At 54.6% G+C, this 24,381-nt stretch overlaps 1 protein-coding gene across 1 annotated transcript in view; it reads right to left on the bottom strand.

Annotated features, from left to right (window-relative positions):
- The window catches only part of MERTK (MER proto-oncogene, tyrosine kinase), an 81,949-nt gene that overhangs the window by 11,325 nt on the left and 46,243 nt on the right, over positions 1–24,381 (bottom strand). The window contains exons 8-14 of the mRNA XM_074988420.1: positions 23,963–24,114; positions 16,030–16,183; positions 14,789–14,942; positions 5,544–5,629; positions 4,864–4,959; positions 3,876–3,956; positions 452–544 (exon numbers count right to left, since the gene is read on the bottom strand). Coding sequence (XP_074844521.1) covers positions 452–544; positions 3,876–3,956; positions 4,864–4,959; positions 5,544–5,629; positions 14,789–14,942; positions 16,030–16,183; positions 23,963–24,114 — 816 coding nt within the window. The remainder of the gene's footprint in view (positions 1–451; positions 545–3,875; positions 3,957–4,863; positions 4,960–5,543; positions 5,630–14,788; positions 14,943–16,029; positions 16,184–23,962; positions 24,115–24,381) is intronic.

Raw genomic sequence — 24,381 nt, 5'->3', positions numbered from 1 at the left:
CTGGGCCAGCAGATCTCAGCACTCAAACACAAGCCATGGCTGCCGTCCGTAGTCTGATGAAAAAAGCCAGGCATCTGCAAAGAGCCCCGTGTCACCCCCCAAAGAGAAGCTCTGAGCTGGAGAGCAGCTGCTGCGGAGAGCAGACACCTAGAAAACAACAGGTGCAACACACAGAGCATCAACCCAGAATGGCTCCTTAGCTGCCACCGCCGGGCCCCAACTCTGGGCCAACGCTCCCTTCCCTGCCGGCCATCACCTTATGATCTGGATTGCTGGGTGTAAATGTGCTCTCAAATTTAACACGCACTATCCCATGTGTGTCGCGAGAGCAACATACTGGAAACACATGGGCAATGCAGCTCGGAGGGGGGGCATCACCCAACACTTTGACTACTGCCAAAATTGGCCAGTGAAGGAAGTTCTCTCCCTCCCCCGGGGGCTGTCCACCTACCCAGGAGTTTGATGACATTTGGGTGATCAAAGTCCTTCATGCACGCTGCTTCGCTGAGGAACTCTTCGATCTCTCGCTGGGAAAAGTTCTCCACTGAAAACAACAGCAAAGGGAGGTCACTTCACACAAACTGGCTAAAAGATTAAACTCCCTGAATCACTCCTGTCACGATGCCTCTTGCTGCTGGGACTTCCTGCTCTGGGTAGTCGTCAGAAAAGCGCCCCCAGGCGGCGGGAGAGGTGTGACAATACCAGACAGACAACAGGAGACAGGGAACAGGTTTGCTGCAGTGAGCACGGGCTTTGCCTGGCTTTTGTTCCATTCCCGGGAGCAGGGAGAGGGAAAAGGTTCTGCGGGTGTAGGGATCAGACATGAGCAGCGAATACCTGTCCCGTGCTCACACAGCTGGCTGGGCGGTGCTCCTGCAGAGCCTGTGGCATGGCCGGAGCCTGCCCGTCTCATAGCGTGCCTCAAGCGCAGCCATGCTTTGGTGCCCTGATCTCCAGCAGGAGGGATCCTTGCCTGGGCCCACACCTGGAGGCCTGTGTGATTACTGGACGCCTCCTCTATTACGTTTCCTGGATTACCTTCATCATGGCTCTGGGACAGGTGCAGCTCCTGCCTGGAGTGTCTGAGCGCACTCTGTTTATTGGCAGGCGCTGCAGAGTGAGCCCAGGCAGACTTTTTCTCTGCTAAACTGCCTGGTTTTCCCACTCCTGCCCCAATGCAATGCTAATGCTAACCTGTGTCTGTCTCCTGGCCTATCACAGCACTTGGGGAGGCTGTCCGTGTACCACCTAGAAAGACCAGGGCGGGAGGTAAAGGGGGATGGCAAAGGAGGCGCGTTTTCATGCAGCTCGTCGGGTCAGAGGACAGCCTGAGACCGAGCTACGTGTGGCTGGAAAGCTTGTGTCTCCCCAAGAGAAGATGGTCCAGGAGAAATGATTACCTCCCCTGCCTTGTGTCTGTCAAACAGCCTGTCACTGAGGGCATGTGGAGGCAGACAGAGGGCTGGGGGAAGCTCATTTTTTAATCCCCATTGTCTGCAGGGGGCTGGGATCTGGTGAGTGGAAAATCTCCAGGAGAAAAGGAGAAAGAAAGCACGTGTTGGGCCAGACATTTCACACTCCCAGGGCTGAGAAGCTGGGAAGCTTTGCTGACTCAGCCACACCAGGTGCACAGGAAGGAGAGGGAAGGTGAGCCTTGATTTAGCTGCCCGGCCAGCCGAGGAAGGAGGAAGCTGGCTGTACAGCCAAGAAAGAGAGACTCCATAAGCGCAGAAGCAACTGTGTGCAGCCGGAGAATCTCTGGCTCCCTCACAGGTTTACCAGGGCCACGTGTCTGCTTTCTGATTGGCCTGGCCACTTTCAATACCATCTTGGCGGCAGCCAGTACAAAGGTGTTGTTTGCTGGGTGTTTTGCTCTTGCTGGGTATTTTTGGCCATGCACAGGCGTGGCTGGGCAGCAGTGACCTGCTAACTCTGCCTGTATGTGATGGCTGGAGGTGTACCACAACCACCCAGGGCCCACCCGGTAGCTGGATCCTATGACTTCTTGCATGCAGCATCCCAGGGCAGACTCCAGCCAGTCAGGATGCAGCACCCGATCCTTGTCCTTGAATCTCACCAATTCCTGCATGACTTTTTGAGAGCCAAGTCTCTCTCCAGGGCTGGCAAGAGCCAAGGAACTTTCTACTTTCCTAGGGACTCGGCCCTACCCACCAACTGACCAGTTTTAAGGTGTCTTAGGGGGAACCCAGCTAAGTCAGACAAGAGGGCTTGTCATCAGAGCCCTGCAAAGCCACGGATATGGCTTTATATCCATGGCACATTTCCGCACATACCCATGTGGCTGCAGATACAAATTTTGTATTTGTACGGGCTCTGCCTGTCTCGATTGAACTTCTGTGCCAGCCAAGCAAAGAGCATATGTGTTTAGAACCCTCTGCAGTCTAGCTGTGTGTCTGTCTGCTTCATGTGCCATAGGTCCCTGGAGAGTTCAAAGGTCTGCGCTATGGGACCCTAACGCAGCAGCCCGGCAAGCATCCAGAGAGGGTGGTCTGCCAGGGCTGTGCGCAACACCTATCATATTATCCCATGGCGCACAACCCATGCCCCTTTACTTTAAAGCTCTGCTTCTAAAAATGCTGGCAATTTGCTTCTCCTTGTTTGACCTGGAAAGCTGAGAGGGGGAAAAAATGTACCTATAGCAGAGGTGTGAAGTCAGGGCTGACTCTGGGGAGGAAAGCTGGAAAGAGAAGCAGCTCCATGCAGCACGTGCAGAGAGATTTTCCCAGCACTCCTGCCCACAAAACACACCAGAAGTGCTTTTTGGAGATGGCCACACCACCACTTCCCCAGCAGATTCTGCAAGCCGGGCATTTCAAGCAAGAGGAGGCATCTCAGGTTTCCAGAGGGCGGGAAGCAAACACTAACCTGAATGTCTGCAGAAAAGCAAAGCGCCTGCGGTTTAAATAATCTGCCGAATTGTCTGAGGCATCAAAGAAAAGAGAGAAAGGGAGGACATTACCGTAATACAGAGAACAAAACACACAGTGGATGAAACCTGAAGAAAAGCGAGAGATTCTCCACTCACTGCAGCAATACAGAAGTGGATGGAAACACCCCTCGCCCTCCCATCCAGCAGCTCCCTGCCCCACAGAGAGAACAGACCCCTTTTTGCTTCGATACTTGGCCTGAATCTTCTTTCTCCACCGTTTGCAATTATTGGTGGAGTGCTGAGAGCACTCTGCGGCCAGCTGACGTGGCTAAGGGGCCCGATCCTCTAGGAAGGCACAGACACGCAGTGATGGTACACTGCCAGTATCACTGCCAGTATCACATGCAGTGATGGTACACTGCCAGTATCTCCCCTAGGGCTCACCTAATCTCTGCACAACTGTCTGGCCCTGACCTCAGGGGCCCTCTCCTGGGATCACTAACCTGCTGAGGACAGTGGCCCTTATCTTCTCTTCCTGGTTGCTGGCTGGTTCACATAAAATACCCTGTACCTGAGCCATGGTAGCTTAACTACAGCTGACAGCTGTTTGTGCTTTCCAGCCCAACTAGAAGACAGTCTCTAGAACAAGCCATGTTAATGGCTGCATGACCCTGGGCTAGGCTGGCGTTCACCAGCAGCACCAGGCATCAACACAGCTAAAAGCTCCATCGTGTAGACATGGCTGTGTCACTAATAGTCAGGCAGAGCAAACACTGGGCACTGCCCACTCTAGAGCGGGTTTGTGCAGTTGACAGGCGCATGCTCCTTCCAGCAATGTGCTGTTTACACTACCACTTGTTGCATCAAAACTGTTGTCTCTCGGGCTAGCTGGGTGGTTTTGCCAGTCAGTCGGCAGCTCCACCTGTGGGACAGCTTGTGACAAAAGCAAACCTGGCTACACTTCACAGCCAGCAGCAGGACTTACGCTTCATGGTTTTCACGGCGACTTTCTCCACGGTATCGTTAGGCTGGCTGAGGCATCCCTCCATCACTGACCCGAACTCTCCTACGCCGTGGGAGAGAAGGAACTGTCTGACTTTGTCTACAGCCATCGGGTACTACAGGCTGCACTGCCGCAGCAGGAGAGACCCAAAGGCTGTGGCAGGGCACTGGTAGGAGCGGGGGGCGAGAGGGCAGCAGACCTTGCCCACGCGACGTGTGGCTCACAACACGCAGGGGAGACAGTGCAGGGTGCCTGACACAACAGCCACAGTGACCGGCTCTGCCCCAGTCACACGCAGCATCCGGGGGGCAACGGAACTGCATGCTTGGAGGTTGCACACACAAGCGAAGCAGCTGACCGACTCCAGCTCTGCCCTGCTCGCTCACGCAGGGAGCCGCTTGCCTGCCCAGCGGAGTAACAGAGGTAGCTGTTGCGTATGGCTTCCACACACCATCTACAGCGACCGCTGCAGCCAGGGAGCTGCTCCCCACTCCCCTGGGTCTCGGCAGGGCTGGGAAGAGAGGGGTCTACACTGGGCAGTGTGCTGTGTGGCAGTGGTCTGGCCCCTGCGCAGGGAGGACCTGGGACAAGCATTCTGGCCCCAGCTGGGGCTGTGGAGTGCCCGAGCACACACTGGCCCTCGCTGTTCTCACGTCTGAGAGATTAGGGCCCTTCTGTGCTGGGTGCGGGAAGACACGGAGCGAAAGGCCATCCGAGCTCCCCGGGGCTCGTAGCTCAGACGAGGCACAGAGCTGTCAGCAGCAGAGCCAAGCCGAGAGCCCTGCTCTCCTGAATCCCAGCCCAGCACCTTGCGCTCTAGGGCACGCCCTCTCCCCACAGGCACTGGGGCTTGGGAGCATGCAGGTACGCATCCGGGGGCAGAGGCGACAGTGCCGTCTAATAGCATGGAGCTTCTGCCCGGGCTCCAACCCCTCCCCGGCCATCCCCCAGGGTGCTCAGCACCACTCACCCTCTCCCAGCACCTTCCCCAGGGTGAGGGAATCCCGGCCGATCACAACGTCCTGGAGCTTCTGCTGCAGCTGCTCACTGACGCCCAGGCTGGCCACTGCAAGAGAGGCCTGGGGTGAGCTGAGCGGCCCAGCACGGGCTCTAGTTCTGCCCCCGGGGATGGACCGCACCAGGGAGAAAATCTCAGGTGCCTTCAGGGCTAAATCCTGCCCTGGTGCCTGGGAAGGAGGGCAGAACTGCTCTCTCCACAGCCCTCCAGGGACAGCTAAGGGAGAAGCTGCCCCTCAGCGTACCACCCCCAAGGCAGTGGCCTGACCCCCGGGGCAGAGCGCCTGCACCTCCCATGGACGCCCCTGGGATGGCAAGGGGCTCAGCTTCTCCGTGGTGGCCCTGTCCAGCCACAGTGCATGCTGGAGCTGCCCCCCACCCCGGGCTCCCTGAGAACCCCCGGGGGGGCCAGCTGCACCAGCTCGTGACTATTTTAGGTGTTGGACTAGCACAAGGAGGCTACGGCAGGGCAGCACCGGGCCCCTGGCTGGACGCTGGTGCCTCCTTTGGTGGTGCACATGTAGGCTCCTTCCCTACGGTCCCGGTTTGCAGGCGGCCCTCTGCCTCAACCCCCAGGTGTCATCCCCGCCCCCTCAGCTCACAGCCCTTGCAACCGAGGCAGGAGGCGCTTACGCGTCAGCTCGAGGGCGCGCCGGCTGTAGGACTGCTTGGCCGTGTAGCTGATGGTGAGCTCTGATTCGTCACCGCAGAAAGCCTCCCTGCGGGGACAGAAACATGAGATGTGCTGCCCGAGGGACAGGCCCCGGCGCGCGTGGGGCTGCAGCTGCTCAGAGGGACATGCTGCTGGCCTCGCTGAGACGGCGGCTGTGAAAAGGAGTGGCAGCATCTCTCCAGCACAGCTCCTTCCTGCCTCAGGCTGTCCACCATCCCCTTAACCCGGAGGTCTTGTCAAACAGCCGCAGCGCAGCACAGCCAGCCCCTGGTGCCGGCACTGCCTGCAGCGATGGGAGGGGTCTCCGACTGCTACATGCCTGCGGGCAGTTGGCCATTGGAGCTGGTTTCCAAGCTCTGCTCCCGGAGTAATTTGGGGGGCAGGTCTCTGGGCCGCGTTACACAGGAGCTCAGACTAGATTATCACAACTGGCCTTTCTGGCTCTCACATCTGTGAAAGGAGAGTGGGCAACCCCTCTCCGGTCTGAGTCTAGCTTCATCGGCCAGCCATGGAGGGTGCCAGGGCCAGAGTTTCTCAAACGCCACTGCACTGTGACCCTTCTGACAGCAATTCCCCCACAACCCAGGAGGGGAGCCAAAGCCTGAGCCCACCCGAGCCCCTTCAGCCCAGGCAGGGGGCCAAAGCCTGAGCCCACCCGAGCCCCTTCAGCCCAGGCAGGGGGCCAAAGCCTGAGCCCACCCGAGCCCCTTCAGCCCAGGCAGGCGGCCAAAGCCTGAGCCCACCCGAGCCCCTTCAGCCCAGGCAGGGGGCCGAAGCCTGAGCCCACCCGAGCCCCTTCAGCCCAGGCAGGCGGCCGAAGCCTGAGCCCACTCGAGCCCCTTCAGCCCAGGCAGGGGGCCAAAGCCTGAGCCCACTCGAGCCCCTTCAGCCCAGGCAGGGGGCCTGAAACCTGAGCCAACCTGAGACCCTTCAGCCCAGGCAGGGGGCCAAAGCCTGAGCCCACCCGAGCCCCTTCAGCCCAGGCAGGGGGCCGAAGCCTGAGCCCACTCGAGCCCCTTCAGCCCAGGCAGGCGGCCAAAGCCTGAGCCCACCCGAGCCCCTTCAGCCCAGGCAGGGGGCCAAAGCCTGAGCCCACCCGAGCCCCTTCAGCCCAGGCAGGGGGCCTGAAACCTGAGCCCACTCGAGCCCCTTCAGCCCAGGCAGGGGGCTGAAGCCTGAGCCCACCCGAGCCCCTTCAGCCCAGGCAGGCGGCCAAAGCCTGAGCCCACCCGAGCCCCTTCAGCCCAGGCAGGGGGCCAAAGCCTGAGCCCACCCGAGCCCCTTCAGCCCAGGCAGGGGGCCTGAAACCTGAGCCCACTCGAGCCCCTTCAGCCCAGGCAGGGGGCTGAAGCCTGAGCCCACCCGAGCCCCTTCAGCCCAGGCAGGCGGCCAAAGCCTGAGCCCACTCGAGCCCCTTCAGCCCAGGCAGGGGGACTGAAACCTGAGCCCACCCGAGCCCCTTCAGCCCAGGCAGGCGGCCAAAGCCTGAGCCCACTCGAGCCCCTTCAGCCCAGGCAGGGGGCCAAAGCCTGAGCCCACTCGAGCCCCTTCAGCCCAGGCAGGGGGCCTGAAACCTGAGCCAACCTGAGACCCTTCAGCCCAGGCAGGGGGCCAAAGCCTGAGCCCACCCGAGCCCCTTCAGCCCAGGCAGGGGGCCGAAGCCTGAGCCCACTCGAGCCCCTTCAGCCCAGGCAGGCGGCCAAAGCCTGAGCCCACCCGAGCCCCTTCAGCCCAGGCAGGGGGCCAAAGCCTGAGCCCACCCGAGCCCCTTCAGCCCAGGCAGGGGGCCTGAAACCTGAGCCCACTCGAGCCCCTTCAGCCCAGGCAGGGGGCTGAAGCCTGAGCCCACCCGAGCCCCTTCAGCCCAGGCAGGCGGCCAAAGCCTGAGCCCACTCGAGCCCCTTCAGCCCAGGCAGGGGGCCAAAGCCTGAGCCCACCCGAGCCCCTTCAGCCCAGGCAGGCGGCCAAAGCCTGAGCCCACTCGAGCCCCTTCAGCCCAGGCAGGGGACCAAAGCCTGAGCCCACCCGAGCCCCTTCAGCCCAGGCAGGCGGCCAAAGCCTGAGCCCACTCGAGCCCCTTCAGCCCAGGCAGGGGGCCAAAGCCTGAGCCCACTCGAGCCCCTTCAGCCCAGGCAGGGGGACTGAAACCTGAGCCAACCTGAGACCCTTCAGCCCAGGCAGGGGGCCAAAGCCTGAGCCCACCCAAGCCCCTTCAGCCCAGGCAGGGGGCCAAAGCCTGAGCCCACCCGAGCCCCTTCAGCCCAGGCAGGGGGCCGAAGCCTGAGCCCACTCGAGCCCCTTCAGCCCAGGCAGGCGGCCAAAGCCTGAGCCCACCCGAGCCCCTTCAGCCCAGGCAGGGGGCCAAAGCCTGAGCCCACCCGAGCCCCTTCAGCCCAGGCAGGGGGCCTGAAACCTGAGCCCACTCGAGCCCCTTCAGCCCAGGCAGGGGGCTGAAGCCTGAGCCCACCCGAGCCCCTTCAGCCCAGGCAGGCGGCCAAAGCCTGAGCCCACTCGAGCCCCTTCAGCCCAGGCAGGGGGCCAAAGCCTGAGCCCACCCGAGCCCCTTCAGCCCAGGCAGGCGGCCAAAGCCTGAGCCCACTCGAGCCCCTTCAGCCCAGGCAGGGGGCCAAAGCCTGAGCCCACTCGAGCCCCTTCAGCCCAGGCAGGGGGACTGAAACCTGAGCCAACCTGAGACCCTTCAGCCCAGGCAGGGGGCCAAAGCCTGAGCCCACCCAAGCCCCTTCAGCCCAGGCAGGGGGCCAAAGCCTGAGCCCACTCGAGCCCCTTCAGCCCAGGCAGGCGGCCAAAGCCTGAGCCCACCCGAGCCCCTTCAGCCCAGGCAGGGGGCCTGAAACCTGAGCCCACCCGAGCCCCTTCAGCCCAGGCAGGGGGCCTGAAACCTGAGCCCACCTGAGACCCTTCAGCCCAGGCAGGGGGCCAAAGCCTGAGCCCACTCGAGCCCCTTCAGCCCAGGCAGGGGGCCAAAGCCTGAGCCCACTCGAGCCCCTTCAGCCCAGGCAGGGGGCCAAAGCCTGAGCCCACCCGAGCCCCTTCAGCCCAGGCAGGGGGCCTGAAACCTGAGCCCACTCGAGCCCCTTCAGCCCAGGCAGGGGGCCTGAAACCTGAGCCCACCCGAGACCCTTCAGCCCAGGCAGGGGGCCGAAGCCTGAGCCCACCCGAGCCCCTTCAGCCCAGGCAGGGGGCCTGAAACCTGAGCCCACCCGAGCCCCTTCAGCCCAGGCAGGGGGCCTGAAACCTGAGCCCACCCGAGCCCCTTCAGCCCAGGCAGGGGGCCTGAAACCTGAGCCCAGCTGCCCAGAACTGAAGCCCTCAGGCTTTTGCTCTGGCCCCAGGGTGGTGGGTTGGAGCCTCAGGAATTAACGCTGTATCTCTGATCGTGTGATGAAAGCTCCAGGAGTACATCCAGCCAGCACGGCTGGGTCCTAGCGGTGGGACTGGGGTTGCGACCCAGCCTAGGTCAGCCCTGGCGATTGCACTAAAATGGGGTCAGAACCCACTTTGGGGTCCCAGCGCCACCACTTGAGAAGGGCTGCGGTAGAGCTTCTCTGCTAGACCGAGGAGCCCTTTGTTCAGTATCGGTTCACCCACACGGCTGGGTCTCACACAGAAACCAGGCGCTTCTCCACTGTCAGCGTGAGCAGCTCATCTCAGAACTACAGACCCTTCCTCTTTCAGAAACAAAAGGGAATTGCGGTCAAACAAGCCGCCACCGCCAGAGTGCGAACTGCTGCACCCCCAAGCTGAAACAGGTGCTGGGATCTGCCTGACTTGTACTGGAGCAGACACGGAACATGAACAGCCTTTTGCAGGACAACAGTGTCAGGGAACCAGGAGCAAGAGCTGTTCTCAGGGGTGGGGGAAGCAGGATATGACTTTGCCCCCTGCACCTCCCTGCTCAACTAACGTCAGTTATTTTACCCTGTCTTCGCAGTGTATGAGCCACTGTCTACTGCACTGCCATGGGGGTGCGCCAGCTGGTGATCCAGCCTGCCTCCGCTGTGACCTGCCTGCCAGCCCCTCCAGACACTGCCTTTCCAGGCCTGGCGCCCACCTGGCCCAGGCATGCTCTCCACCCAGTCCTCTCACAGTTCACCCTGGGAATCCTCCACCCTCCAGCTGGCACTGTGCCCCCAGGAGCTTCCCCTGCCCCCAGCCTGGAGCTACAGGGATTGGGCTCCCCGAACACCCCAAAGTGCAGCCTGTGGAGACCCTGCTTTTTAGCAAGGCAGCCCACCAGCTTCTCTGGATTGGGCCTCCCATGGCGTGGGAGGTCACGCATGCCCCCCATTTGTGCCCCTGCAGGGAAAAACTAACACACCGATTAACACGTGTTAGTCAAACAGGCATGCAAGGGAAGGGATGGAACGGGTGTTTGGCCGGTAGGCAGACAGGATCCAGACATACCACCTGTCACCAGCCTGCTTCCAGTGTAACTCCCCAGAAAAGCCACAGCAGACAGGCTACAGTCATCCATTCTTGCAAACTCCATTCCTACAGGGCTACACTCCCACGCAAACCCAAGTGTTATCACGGTCCTGCGAGCTGTAATGGCCATTATCACACAAGAAGAGCTTGTACCATGGCTGCAGAAGTGCAAAGACAAACAAAAAGTTTTACAGAAAGTCCTGTGCAGCTGAATTCCCAGAAGTACACTATTGCATAAGGAGCTGGCTCTTTACAAAGTTTTGACTAGAAAGAAACAAGTTGTTTTCAAACAAAAAGTGCAGGCGGTTGGCCTGGTTTGCAACCCAGCTTAGAAGGTCACAAGAGAAAACGATTGCTGCAACAATGGGCCATTGTCCACATTACAAAAAGCCCCAACCTACACAATGGCTCAGGGTTAGAGTGAGTATGCAAGGAGAAGTGTAGCTGCAGGGCTGCGGAAGACACCGGTACAGCCGACCAATCCGATGCCAGCCGGCACTGGCCTTGCACTTCTGCAGTAGAGCCACAGCCCACTGATTCTGTAAGAATCAAATTCTCCTCCACAACATACCTATTTTAAAAAACAACGAGAAGTCCTGTGGCGTCTGACAGACTAACAGATTTGTTGGAGCCGTAAGCTTCCGTGGGCAAAGTCCCACTTTGTCCGATGCATGTAGTGGAAATTCCAGAGGCAGGTCTAAATATACAGGCTCATGAAAAGAAGGGAGTACCAAACAAGAGGAAGGCTAGAGGTGATTAGGTCAAGTCACTCAGGGAGGATGCGGCCCACCTCCAGCAGCCAATATAGAGGCCAATGTCTATGGCAGAGGGACATACCATGCCATCAGGTGCCCACAATGTGCCCCTGCCATATACAGTAGAACCCCGAGATACACGCACTCAAGTTGCGCGAACCTCAGGTTGATATGACTCTGAGTGGCGGGAAGCTGGCACCTGGCTCTAGGCTGCCCTCCATTCAGGGGAGCCAGGGAACTGACCAGTGCCACTCCTGTGAGTGGTGGGCAGCCCTGAGCCAGGTGTTAGATCCCCGCCACTCACAGCTGCTACACTGGTCAGTTTCCCTGCTCCTGTCAGTGATGGCAGCCTGACTCTTGGCTGCTGCCACTGACTGGAGCGGGGAAACTGATGTAAACGACAGCCAATTTTTAGAGATGAACAAAAAAACACCCAAGACCAAACCCAGAGTTTGCTTTAAGTGAGCTTAAATCATCTTGATCCGTTTGTATTGCTGTGTAGAAGTTTTCCTCATTGTGAGAACTAGGTAGCTTGCTAGAGCCCCATAATGCTGGATTTATAAAAAAAAATTCCAATACAGTAAACCCTCGAGATACGTGCAATTAAGTTGCGCGTCTTGGGTTAACACAACTGCTCCCGTCCAGGCGGCAGCCACTGCTGTCACAGGCTGCAGCTGTGCGTCAAGCAGCCGTTCCCGACAGGAGCAATTTTCCCTCTGCTCCTGGCAGGGGCAACAGCCATAAATCAGACTGCCAGCCCTGACAGGAGCAGTTTCCCAGTCCTTGCTGCAAGTTAAGCCCATTGCTTCTTGTCCTATCCTCAGAGGTTAAGGAGAGTAATTTTTCTCCCTCCTCCTAGCAACACCCTTCTAGTACTTAGAAATTGTTATCCAGTCTCCTCTCAGTCTTTTCTTTTCCAAGCTGAACAAGCCCATTTCTTTCAACCTTTCCCCACACATCATGTTTTCTAGACCTTTAATCATTTTGCTTGCTCTTCTCTGGACCTTTTCCAGTTTGTCCACATTTTTCCTGAAATATGATGCCCAGAATTGGAGACAATACTCCACAATGCCCCAGTTGAGGCCAAATCAGCACAGACTAGAGGAGAATTACTTCTCGTGCCTTGCTTATAATGTTCCTGTTAGTACGTCCCAGAATGATGTTTGCCTTTTTTTTCCAACAGTGTCACACTTAGCTTGTGGTCCTCTGTGACTCCTAGATCCCTTACTTCTTCCTATACAGGCTTTTTTGCATGTGTGAAACTGATTCTTCCTTCCTCAGTGGAGTACTTTGCCTTTGTCCTTATTGAGCTTCATCCAATTTACTGCAGACCATTAGAAGCAGGAAGCCTGCTAAAAAAAGCAGTGGGGCCCTTGGATGATAAAGATATAAAAGGAGCGATCAAGGAAGACAGTGCCATTGCGGAGCGATTAAATGATTTCTTTGCTTCAGTCTTCACGGCTGAAGATGTTACAGAGGTTCCTAAATCTGAGCCAGCCTTTTTAGGCGACAAATCTGAGGAACTCACTCAGATTGAAGTGACATTAGAGGAGGTTTTGGAATTAATTGATAAGCTGAATAGTAACAAGTCTCCAGGACCAGATGGCATTCACCCAAGGGTTCTGAAAGAACTCAAATGTGAAATTGCGGAGTTATTAACAGTGGTTTGTAACCTATCCTTTAAATCCACTTTGGTACCAAATGACTGGAAGATGGCCAATATAACACCAATATTTAAAAAAGGCTCTAGAGGAGATCCTGGCAATTATAGACCGATAAGTTTAACATCAGTACCAGGTAAATTAGTAGAAACACTAGTAAAGAGTAAAATTGCAAGGCACATAGAAGAGCACGAATTGTTGGGCAAAAGTCAGCATGGTTTCTGCAGAGGGAAGTCGTGTCTGTCTAATCTATTAGAATTCTTTGAAGGGGTTAATAAACATGCGGACAAGGGGCACCCAGTGGACATAATATACCTAGATTTCCAGAAAGCCTTTGACACGGTCCCACACCAAAGGCTTTTATGTAAATTAGGTGGTCATGGGATAGGAGGAAAGGTCCTTTCATGGATCGGAAATTGGTTAAAAGACAGAAAACAAAGGGTTGGAATAAATGGTAAATTTTCACAATGGAGGGGGGTAACTAGTGGTGTTCCCCAGGGCTCAGTCCTGGGACCGATCCTGTTCAACTTGTTCATCAATGATCTAGAAAATGAGGTAAGCAGTGAGGTGGCAAAGTTTGCAGATGACACCAAGTTGTTCAGGACAGTCAAAAGCAAAAGGGATTGTGAAGAACTACAAGGAGATCTCAGCAAACTGAGTGATTGGGCAGCAAAATGGCAAATGAAATTTAATGTGGGTAAGTGTAAGGTAATGCATGTTGGAAAAAATAACCCAAATTACACGTACTACATGATGGGGTCAAATTTAGCTACGACAGATCAGGAAAGGGATCTTGGAGTTATAGTGGATAGTTCTCTGAAGACATCCACGCAGTGTGCAGCGGCAGTTAGTAAGGCAAATAGGATGTTAGGAATTATTAAAAAAGGGATCGATAATAAGACAAAAGATATCATACTTCCCCTATATAAAACTATGGTACGCCCACATCTCGAGTACTGCGTGCAGATGTGGTCTCCTCACCTCAAAAAAGATATATTGGCATTAGAAAAGGTTCAGAAAAGGGCGACTAAGATGATTAGGGGCTTGGAAAGGGTCCCATATGGGGAGAGGCTAGAGAGACTGGGACTTTTCAGTTTGGAAAAGAGGCGATTGAGGGGCGATATGATAGAGGTATATAAAATCATGAATGGTGTGGAGAAAGTGAATATAGAAAAATTATTTACCTTTTCCCATAATACAAGAACTAGGGGACACCAAATGAAATTGATGGGTAGTAGGTTCAAAACTAATAAAAGGAAATTTTTCTTCACACAGCGCACAGTCAACCTGTGGAACTCCTTGCCCGAGGAGGCTGTGAAGGCCAGGACTCTATTAGGGTTTAAAAAAGAGCTTGATAAATTTTTGCAGGTCAGGTCCATAAATGGCTATTAGCCAGGGATAAAGTATGGTGCCCTAGCCTTCATAACAAGGGCAGGAGATGGATGGCAGGAGATAAATCACTTGTCTTCTGTTCTCCTTCTCTGGGGCACCTGGCATTGGCCACCGTCGGCAGATGGGATGCTGGGCTTGATGGACCTTTGGTCTGACCCAGTATGGCCATTCTTATGTTCTTATGTTCTTATGTTCTTATGACCATTTCTCCAGATCATTTTGAATTACAACCCTATCCTCCAAAGCACTTGCTACACTTCTCACCTTGGTACCACACACTTGGTAAGCATACTCTCTATGCTGTCATAGAAATGAAGATCCAGAGCATAGCAAGACATTGAACAGAACTGGTCCCAAAACTGATCCCTGAAGAGCCACACTCCTTATACCCTTCCAGCCTGGCTGTGAACTGTTGGTAACTATTCTCTGAAAATGGTGATCCAAGCAGTTATGCACCCTCCTTATAGTAGCCCTGTAGTAGCGTTCAGGCCTCTGTCTCTCATGCTTAAATCATTTACCCTCATGCTCTTTGTTACTCCACTTATTTCTTGTTTTCTTACCAAGCGATCACAATGCTGTAGACCAAAGTGAGTGGAGGAGAAGAGAGTGCAGTTGACTTAACAGGCTGGTGCATTCTCTTTGGAGGCAGGATGCTCAGTACCTTCTGTGAGCAACCAGAAGAGAGTGCTGAGCCAAATCTGCCCAGCTACTGGCTCCCCAGGCACAGGGCAGGTGGTGACAGGACCCAGCCCTGAGCAGAGTACATCTTTCAGTCCACACAAGGATCTGGCCGGGCCCCTGAGAGCTGAGGCTGTGCCCACTGGGAGAATGCCTCCCCCTGCTCCTTTTGGCCAGTGTGCGCCTCCCCCACCCCACTGCCAACAGCTAGGCCTGTGCCAGACATCCCTGCCAGCTCTCAGTGCCACCCCTGCAGTTATTTCTCTGACTTACCCAAACTTGGTTTCCATCCGTCTTCTCCTGAGAACCACCAAGAAATACAAGATCAGCCCGACGGTGACGAGTCCCCCAACAAACCCAAGGATGATGGCAAAGGAATGGCTCTTTCCTGGCCCGGGACTCGAGGAAGGGGCAGAGGCGGTCAAACCTAAAGAAACAGCCCATGGCAGAGAACATACAAGGGGGTCCTGTGACAATCTGTGGTGGCACGGCGGGATTTCTAAACAATGAAAACCAAACCACAGCAGTCACAAAAGAAACACATGTGCCCACAAAAATGACTGCATGTGGCTGGAGTAAATCAACACACGGCTTTCTCTGAACATCAAACCCAGCTTTACGGTATTTGGGGATGTGGGTTTCACAGAGCTGGGCGTATTGCTCTACTACAGTAGCACCTGGGGGGCCAAATGAGATCAAGGCCCAGTGGGCTTTGGGTCAGGCCCCAGAGAGGCTCCGTATGTGCATGTGAGGAAGTGCATGACCAGCCTCTGGATGGCTCTGCTCCTGCCACCTGAGAGCATCCATGGCGGTGGCAGGCTGGGGAGAGCCCAGGCCTGGAGAGGGTGTTGGAGCTGGGGGGCTGCTGTACTAGGAGGGATAGCCAGGTCATGGAAGAGTAAAAGGGCTTCTAGAAAAGAGGCAATTTGGCTGGAGCTGCATGACCTGCCAGGCCCCACGGGGAGGGGCGACTGCAGAGGGTTACAGCTGAGATGAGGACCCGTTGTCCTTGTGGCCACCGGGCTGGGCACTGAGCACAGCCACTTGGAGATGGCTCCGGAGGCTCAATGAAACTGAAAGCTGCTCCCTTCCCTGGAGGCAGCTTGCTCAGGGAACGGGCACCTCTGCCGGGGGCACGAGGCTCCCAGATCCCTGGCGCTGACGTTTGGCTCCTCTCGGGGCTGCTCACAGCAACCAGAGTAGATACAGACCGAGATACGCCCTGGCTCGTGGGAAGGAAGCTGCGCGCAAACATGGGCACAGGCATCTGAATGAGGATATGGTGGTTGAGAACCCCCTGTAGCCTGTCCACACTACCGCTGTGTGGCTGCTGTAGTGGGGGGCGAATATCACAGCAACTCGCCGGGCAGAGGCAAATGAAGCAGAGTGTGTGAATGCCACATTTACAGAGCTAGGCAGATGCTGCCTATAAAACCAGTTCAGGGGCCAATGCCAGGAAATGGCACCAATGGAGCTCTGCTCCTCCATGCCATGTACATAATATTGGTTCTTACCATCCCCGGGAATGGGAACCACCACTGGCTCGCTGAAGGGCCCAATCCCACCCGTGGTGATGACAGCCACGCGCACTGTGCAGTTGGCATTAGTGACGAGGATGGGAATGGTGGCCACCGTGGCATTCTGCGTGGCTTCGGAAGAAAGGTTCTGCTGGAAAGCAAAAGAAAGAAAGGAAAAAGCTAGCACGGTGGAGAAGCAGCGCAGCTTCGTTCTGCTGGGCAGGCCAAACAACGAAAACCCATGATTCACTGCAATCGAACGTTCTGTCTCAATTAAATTCCATGGTTGCCTGCCCTCAATAGGCCGCAGGAGTTCCGACGGCCCTGTGCAATGCAGCAGCCAGCTATTTATAGGCAGTAATTGTTCTTCAAGTGCTGGATGAAAACAAAATAGCTGCACAGGATTTCCTCTTTTAACTACTTCACCACTCCAGGCATGATTCAACCCACATGTCACACAATCTCCCTGGAGACCGGCTATGGGACGGAGAGCTCCCCTGCTAGAAGAGCCAGGACAAGAGAAAATACACTTGCTAAGCAATCAGGAGTCATGCAAGGGGCTGCCAGAGAGGGGCAGCTCATGTGCCTTTATTTCTCATCCCGAGGACGTGCTCTGTCCCCGGTGGGGCCATGCAGCTTATAGGAGTTACTCCAACAATCCCTGTCCTGGCATGCCTCCCCACTACCCTCACTGCAATGCCGTGGTGCCTACAACCCACACAGCTGCATCAGCCCTGCCTTGTAGGGCTGAAATGATCAGCACTCCAGGCAGAGGCTCCTGGAGCACAGATTAAGTATGGAGCCAGACACCGACACGGGGGCAATGGCATTCGCTGACAGTCTCACAAGCTGAGTGCAGACTTCACTATGTGCTGGAATGGCGAAGGGAAATCCCACGCGCCTAAGTCGGCGTTCTGCCTGTCCCAGGAGGTGTGCCTGGCCACAGGCGCGTGTCTGGCGTGGCAGCTCAGCGAGGCTCTGGCCCCTTATCTCCAAGCCCAGTCAAGGGCTGGGGGATGGAGAACCCCGCAGCCGCTGAAGTGCCCGGCCTGACCCTTCCTGTGCCCCTCCCTTCAGGTTTGCTGCACGTGGCGTCCTACACTCTACTCCTGGCAGGGGGCCAGTGCAGCCGCAAGGGCCCCTTGGGCCCAGCCTGTGACCGTATCACCATAACCTGACCTTACTGGGAGAGGCACAGACCCTCTGGCAGTGTGCTGGGTGGGGTGTGACTTCCCTGCTGGGCTCTTCCTTGACCCTCCAGACTTGGGGGCAAAGGGCAAAGGGGTTTTCCCCACAGGGCGGGCTGGCCCCTCCATGGCACCGTGGTATGAAGCTGTCAGTCAGGGAGGGGCGCCTTTGGTGAACCCAGCCAATATCGCCTCCTGCCTGTAGGCTGCACAGCAAGTTACCGGCTGGGACTCGTTTTCTGAGCGTAGCTCCTTTCGACACAGGGCCATCTCTCTCCCTGCTGCTGTCCTGCTCCGACGCAGCCGGCCATACACGCAGCCTGCTGCCCCCCAGCTTGTGGGCACCTTCCAGCTCGTCACAGCCAGAGTTCTCTGGGCAACTCCTCTGCCAGGATTAATTCGCAAACTTCTGCTAAGTTCAGTGGAGCACTGACCATTTACACCAGCCGAGACTTTGGCCCCTGCTACCTTCCCATGCACAAAGTGCCGCCATTCACTTTCAGTCAGGAAGACTTTTGTTTTACAGTTAATGTGACGAACCAAGGAAAAGGAAATTTTGTAGCTGATTGTTTTATACCAATGGGGTTCCAATGTCAGGCTGCTGACACGCCTAGTTTTACAATTCCGCTCCTCTCATGGCCCCGTGTTTGTTTCAATGTTGTTATAGGTGTTTTTCTGGATAAACCGTACGAGTGATTCCTCTCCGACAAACTCACTGTTATTTCCTGAATTTCCTGTGAGTCAGCTGAAAGAGCAGAGAAAGCGACTGGCCTGGCTACAGGACAAACTCATTACTGAAAACCAACTATTCTGTGACAGACCCTACCACTGGGTGACTGAGGCGCAGAGTACTACGGCTGCCGACAGTTTTCAAACACAGATACGGCTGCAACAGAAAAAAATCAGTGACGGACGAGTGCAGCAGGACTCAAGCCTGATCTGCAACTAGACAAAAGAACCCTAAAAATGGAATGGGGACTACTCTATTCTTTCTCTCTCACACACGCCTCTATTCTCTCTCTCTCTCTCTCTCTCTCTCACACACACACACACAGAGGCCTCAGGAATGGGGTGCGCGACCTAGTGTTGTGCACAGGAGCGCAGGGACACTTTCCTGGTTGTTTCCAACATTCTCAGGTTTCTCCTGCTTTTCTTCCTGGCGCCCACCAGCCCAGGGAGGCCGGAAAGGGTGTGTGCCCATTGCTGTGCATCAGGCCATACAACACATCTCCATTCTTTACACTCTCGTGTAGCTTTGCTGTGCCACACGAGGACCCAGCCTGGAGGAATATTCAACTGGCCATGTACAGTACATGTAGGAAGTGGAGCCTTCTCCACTGATGTAACACATCCCTCAGGTCTGAGCCTCTGTCCCGCTTCAGGCTGTTGTAGGAGGACAGCCAGAGAGTTCCCTGGCCTAGGGAAGTTGACAGGTGCCGTCAAATGGGCAGATCCACCTCTGCACAACCCCCTTCCTGTTCTTCCATCTTAGGAGGTGTGAGAGTGGCGGAGAGGTTTCAGCATAACTTGGCTGCAGGAGAGACCCCCAGGGCTCCGTTACTGGTGGCACAACACAGAGCAGCCCATAGGCTACCTCCCCAGCCCCAGGCTTGTGGGGGGCGGGAGGCAGGAGGAGGGGGTGGAGAAACAGCTTGACAGGACCTGACCTGAAGATTTAATAATTAAAAGAACCTCAGCTCAAAGTTGCCATCATGCAGCAAAAGCAGTAAGCAAATGGGCTCTGTGGCCAGCCAGTCATTCCCACAGTCAGCAGCATCTGCATGTATGATTTAGTATCTCTCAGCTCCATGGCCCCTGGCTAGCACAGTGCTTCAGTACCTACCTAGCCATAAGCACATGGTTAGGCCCATTGACTACCCGTGCTTGAAGTGACCTAGGCACATGCTTACATACCTTGATGAATCAGGGCCACTATTTCTATCTCATGTAACCTCCCCTCCTGGTGCACCAAAGTCCCTGATCTACAGCCTAGCTGATCCTGGAAGATCACATCCTGCCTGAGATGTCACTGGATAATCATTATTTTCCAGACAGGGCCCTTACCGCAGCTGAGGTTCTATGCCCACATTCAGGCATCTACTTCGGTGGAGTGAGCTGCAAGGTGGTGCAGGTCCTTCCAGCCATGCCCAGTTCAGGCCAGCTGGTGAAGCCATGTGACCCTGCTGTTCAGGCTGGACGAGGAAGATGTGAATTGGGCAGCCAAGCGCCATGTCCTCCCCATGATTCCACTCTCACCCGCACAACCGTCTGATGCACGCTGAATGGAGGGCGTTGCCACAGGCAGGCCACAGAGGAGCAGCTCTCACAAGTCAATGCAAGCAGAGAAGTAGGTAGGGTCAGGCCCAAAGCGATTCTGTGGACTGCCTTGAACCTTTGTCCTCTTCACTTTTCACAGCATATCAGATCCTTACGCACACTGAAGGAATCATGGTCCCTGCCCCCTTGGCTAAGCATGGCACAGTGAGCAAAGTGGTCTGTCATTCTCCCTTTGATTGAGGTGTACGCTGCAGGCCAGTGTGGCATCCCACGGCTACCCACAAGAGTACAATCAAGTTGTGCTTGGTTGTAGAAGTGACAAATACCCATTTCTCATAACCCTGAACATTACGCTAGTGTTGCCATGTACCATAGCTGGGTTGGTCCCAGGATATTAGCGATAAGGCGGATAAAGTCATTTCTTTTACTGGACCACCTTCTGTTGGAGATACCCGTTTCTTTTTGGTAATGGCCTTTAGGACACAGGTGCTAGGCTGTGAAGGATGAAATGTTGGCCGAGGCAAGTACAGCAGGTCAGCCTGAGGCTTCGTGGGGGGCAGCTGGGACAGGTTACCACTCTCTGTGGTTGCACAGCTCTCCTGGGTTTGGACAGGGGGAGGGATAGCTCAGTGGCTTGCACATTGGCCTGCTATACCCAGGGCTGTTAGCTCAATCCTTGAGGAGGCCATTTAGGGAGCATGGCAAATAGACGTCAGGGATGGTGCTTGGTCCTGCAACGAGAGCGGGGGGCTGGACTGGATGACCTCCTGAGGTCCCTTCCAGTTCTAGGAGATGTGTGTATCAGAAATTATTTTGAAAAAAAACCAAACAAACAAACTCCTGTGCATGCACCCAAAGTACTCTACTTAGGAAAGAACAATCAGTTTCATGTATGCAAAATGGAAGTGATTGTCGAGGAAGGAGCCCTGCAGAAAGGGATTTAGGGCTCACAGTGGACCACAAACTAAAAGCGAGTCAATGGTATGACACTGCTGCACAAAAAGCAAACATGATTTTGGGATGTATTAACAGGAGTGTTGCAAGGGAGACACAAGAATGAATTCTTCTGCACCGATTATGCTGCAACAGGAGTAGTGTCTCCAGTTCTGGGCACCACGTTTCAGGAAGTATGTGGACAAACTGGAGAAGATCCAGAGAAGAGCAACAAAAGATGATTAAAGGGCTAGAAAACCTGATCTTTGAGGGAATGAATTGAGTTAGTTTAGCCTGGAAAAGAAAAGGAGACCTGATAAAAAGACTCAAGTACCCGAAAGGTTGTTAAAGGAGAAGAGAGAAAAAATATTCTCCTTAACCTCTGAGGATAGGACAAAGAGCAATGGGCTTAAACTGCAGCAAGGGAGGTTTAGGTTGGACATTAAGAAAAACCTTCCTGTCAGGGAGGTTAAGCACTGGAATAAATTGCCTACGGAGGTGATGGAATCTCCATCACTGGAGATTTTTAAGAGCAGGTGAGATAAATACCTGGCAGGGATGGTCTAGATGGTGTTTGGTCCAGCCATGAGTGCAGGGGACTGAACTCGATGGTCTCTTGAGGTTCACTCAAGTCTTACAAATCTATGTTTTTGTAGGAAAAGCAGTCCCTGAAATCTGTGTTTTGGGCTGTCTGCATTCTGGGTCTGCAGCTTTACATGACAGCACCATGATGTTTTGCCCTGCCATCAGTGCTGTAAAGTCAACAGATTGAGTCAACCATAAACCACGAAAATAACGTACCACCCCAGTTCTGCAAAGAGCCTTTGTCCTGCTCAGCAAAGTCCCATTCTTCTGCGTCTTGCCAAGCCCGCCTACAGGTAGAAGCCCTTTTTTCCTTTAGAAGAGTATTTTATATCTTCCTTCAGGTCAGCAGGTTTTCACTTAGGAACTGCTGGCAGCAGTGGTTTGTCGTTATGTGGAAGTATAACACTCAGACAGGACTTTTGTTTACTGCTTAAAGGTCTTATGTCAGAAATTCACAGAAAAATTCTCTTCTCCTAGGGCTTCTGAGAAGATAAACATGTCAGCATCTCTTCCAGCCTTAGTCACAAGATTGTAGTATTGTCTTCCTGATTCCATGGCGCTTAGGCGAAAGAGATGTATGTGCAATGATAAAAGGGGGAACAGAAATCGCAGCATCTTACAAAAACGGCATGAATCATTTCTTCCATGCGGATTTCAGAAATGTAGCATTCAGCACCTTTCCGTGTTCTAAACTTCGGATTCCTAAGAGGGCAAGAACCAGCCCAGCAAAGTCCACAAGTAAGCAGGCAACAGTCAGATGGCAACACGTATCTGGCTTGTAGCCTTCCTTTTGTATTGTCCACAATTACTTCACATGGCAGAGGGAGGGAACTTGTTCTTCCTCGCCTCTGAGGATAGACCAAGAGGCAATGGACTTAAATTGCAGCAGGGGAGGTTCAGGTTGGACATTAGGAAAAAGTTCCTAACTGTCAGGGTGATCAAACACTGGAACGAATTGCCAAGGGAGGTGGTAGAATCTCCATCTCTGGAGATATTTAAGAAGAGGTTAGATAGATGGCTTTCAGGGATGGTCTAGAAAGAGCGTGGTCCTGCCATGAGGGCAGGGGGCTGGACTCAATGGCCTCTCGAGGTCCCTTCCAGTCCTACTCTTCTATGATTCTATGTCACTGGAGGCACACAAACCAGTGCAGCATTGGTGTTGACACTTGGGAGAACCTTGCCTAAGACCGTCCCCAGTGGAGAACGGTAATCTGTGGGGGGGTGGCGCAATTTGAGAGGTCCTGACTCAGTGCAGGCAAGAAGAGGTGGAGAAGAAAAAAGAGCAGCAAAAACTGCCTTGCGCCCCTCCACCAGCTACCAACACCTCCCTCTTCTGTGGTAAGATCTGTGGCTCCAGAACTGGGCTAATTCGTCATCAATGGACTCACAAATGGGGTGGTGACATGAAGACGTCCTACTTGTTACTGAGTGACCGCCGAGATCCAAGTGCAGGGTTTTCCCACAATGCAATGGCTCCAAGGTCATGTGCTGATCTGCGCATATTCAGTGGTGACTCAGGAGCAGCTGGACGGCTCAGCCCAGCCTGTTTGTGGAAGAGACTGGGTCCGGAAGGCTTCTGTAACTGACTTTTGTGTAGCCCAGTAAAAACAAGCAAAACAACATCAACAACAACAGTCAGAATTTTAAGCTTAGGATTAGGTTAGTTAAGTTAGTTACAGCCTGTTACACCTGCTGGCGTGTCAGGCAGAAACAAAGGTCCTCCACTTCTTTCTGTGTTTGGCCCTTTTCTCCAGTGTGTCCCAGTTGTAATTCATTCTCTTCACGTCTGCTTCAACAGTACACTGCCAAGTTGTCTTGGGCCTCCCACATTTCTGTCATCCATCAGGCGTCCAGTGAAATGCTATCTTTACAATGGCGTTTGCCTCCCTTCTCATCATGTGCCCTATCCATCTCTGGCCAGAAAATCTGTTCCACAAAAACTGGAGGCTTAGGAATTTGTTCTGTTTCAATACTGTGCAAGACTGAGATCTTTGGAAATCTTTCAGGAAAATCTGCGAGGGAGACCTGGAGCAGGGATTTCAAACCAGCTGGTGTCCGTACCGCCAGACTCTTCTGGGTTTCTTACTCACCTCCTGAAATTCCAGCTTGGCAGGTTTCCGTGAAACATTTCTGTTAGGGCATTTTCCAACCCCCAAATAAAGACGTTTGATGGCATTGTTTGCCCAGTTCTACCCAAGATCCCAAATGCTTCCTTCACTCCGCCCTCTGCATGAGGAGACTCCCCTCCTGGGCACACATCAGGAGAGAGCCATTGAGTCACACAGGGATAAATCTCATGCAGGCGAGATCCGACTCGGAATCCAAGAGCCGTATTTTCCCAGCCTTCTGTCTCCTAGTCGTTTTGGTCCGTTAGAGCTACCGAATCTGGATTCCCCTCCACAGACCTTGCCAAAATCCTCCAGCCCAGAGAACAGACCCTCACAACACAGACATGCCAAACACAAACAACAAGCAGGAGCAGCTAACGTCTGATTTGTTATTTTAGGGCAGGCGTGGGGAACCCCCGGCCCACAGGGGACGGAGCAGGGGAGTAGCAGCAGCCTCCCCTAGAGGCTTCCTCCCGCTGCTCTGATTGGCCAGAACTCCCATAATGGACAGAAACCCCATAAAGAAGCAATAATGAGCAAGTGGCTCTTCTTGCTTTGCTGCGCCCTTTAAGACGAGGGCCAGGCACAACAGCCCTGGCTACAGCCCTCAAGCTGTGAAATGCAACTGGATTAGCTAGAAGTCCAGGCAGCACTGTACAAACAGATACGACAGAGCTGGTCTCTGCCCCAAGGGTGTAGAGTTGTGCAGGGCTACAGACAGCAGGTGGACACAGGCAGATGGGAGATGGTCAGAGAACATTAACAGGTACCGGTCAGCAAACAAGGCTGTGGCAGAGATATTTGTTGTTTAGTTCTTAGTGTATTTCTTTTCCCACTCACCATTATGGTGGAGCTCTGCCAGGTGTGCAGTAGCCTGTAGCCCTGTAGTTCTCCATGCTGTCGTCCAAGCGGGGGGTTTACCCAACTGACGTTCAGGGAGGAGCTGGACTCATTGACTGACACGGTGACATTCAGTGGAGAAGTCAATGGGGCTGCAAGACACAAACAGAAGCATGTATGGAGTTAAGCACACCAGACACATTGGTTTGGCTACAGCCTTGTGGATGTGGTGGAGCTTCTGGGTTGCAGAACTGACCTTGGGACCTTCTGTATCTCTGACATGGAGGTCCGGATCTGGCAGTGCCTTTGACACCCTCACAGAGTTCTCAGAAGAGCCCCCTCTCCATGCCACTCTGCCACCCAGCCATGTATTTTGGATTCCCCGAGCACACCCCGGCCAGCCTTGTGGTGGGAGAGCC

This window comes from Carettochelys insculpta, chromosome 3 (genome assembly GCF_033958435.1).
Source record: "Carettochelys insculpta isolate YL-2023 chromosome 3, ASM3395843v1, whole genome shotgun sequence".
NCBI lineage: Eukaryota > Metazoa > Chordata > Testudines > Carettochelyidae > Carettochelys > Carettochelys insculpta.
This window is presented reverse-complemented; position numbering and strand designations above follow the sequence as displayed.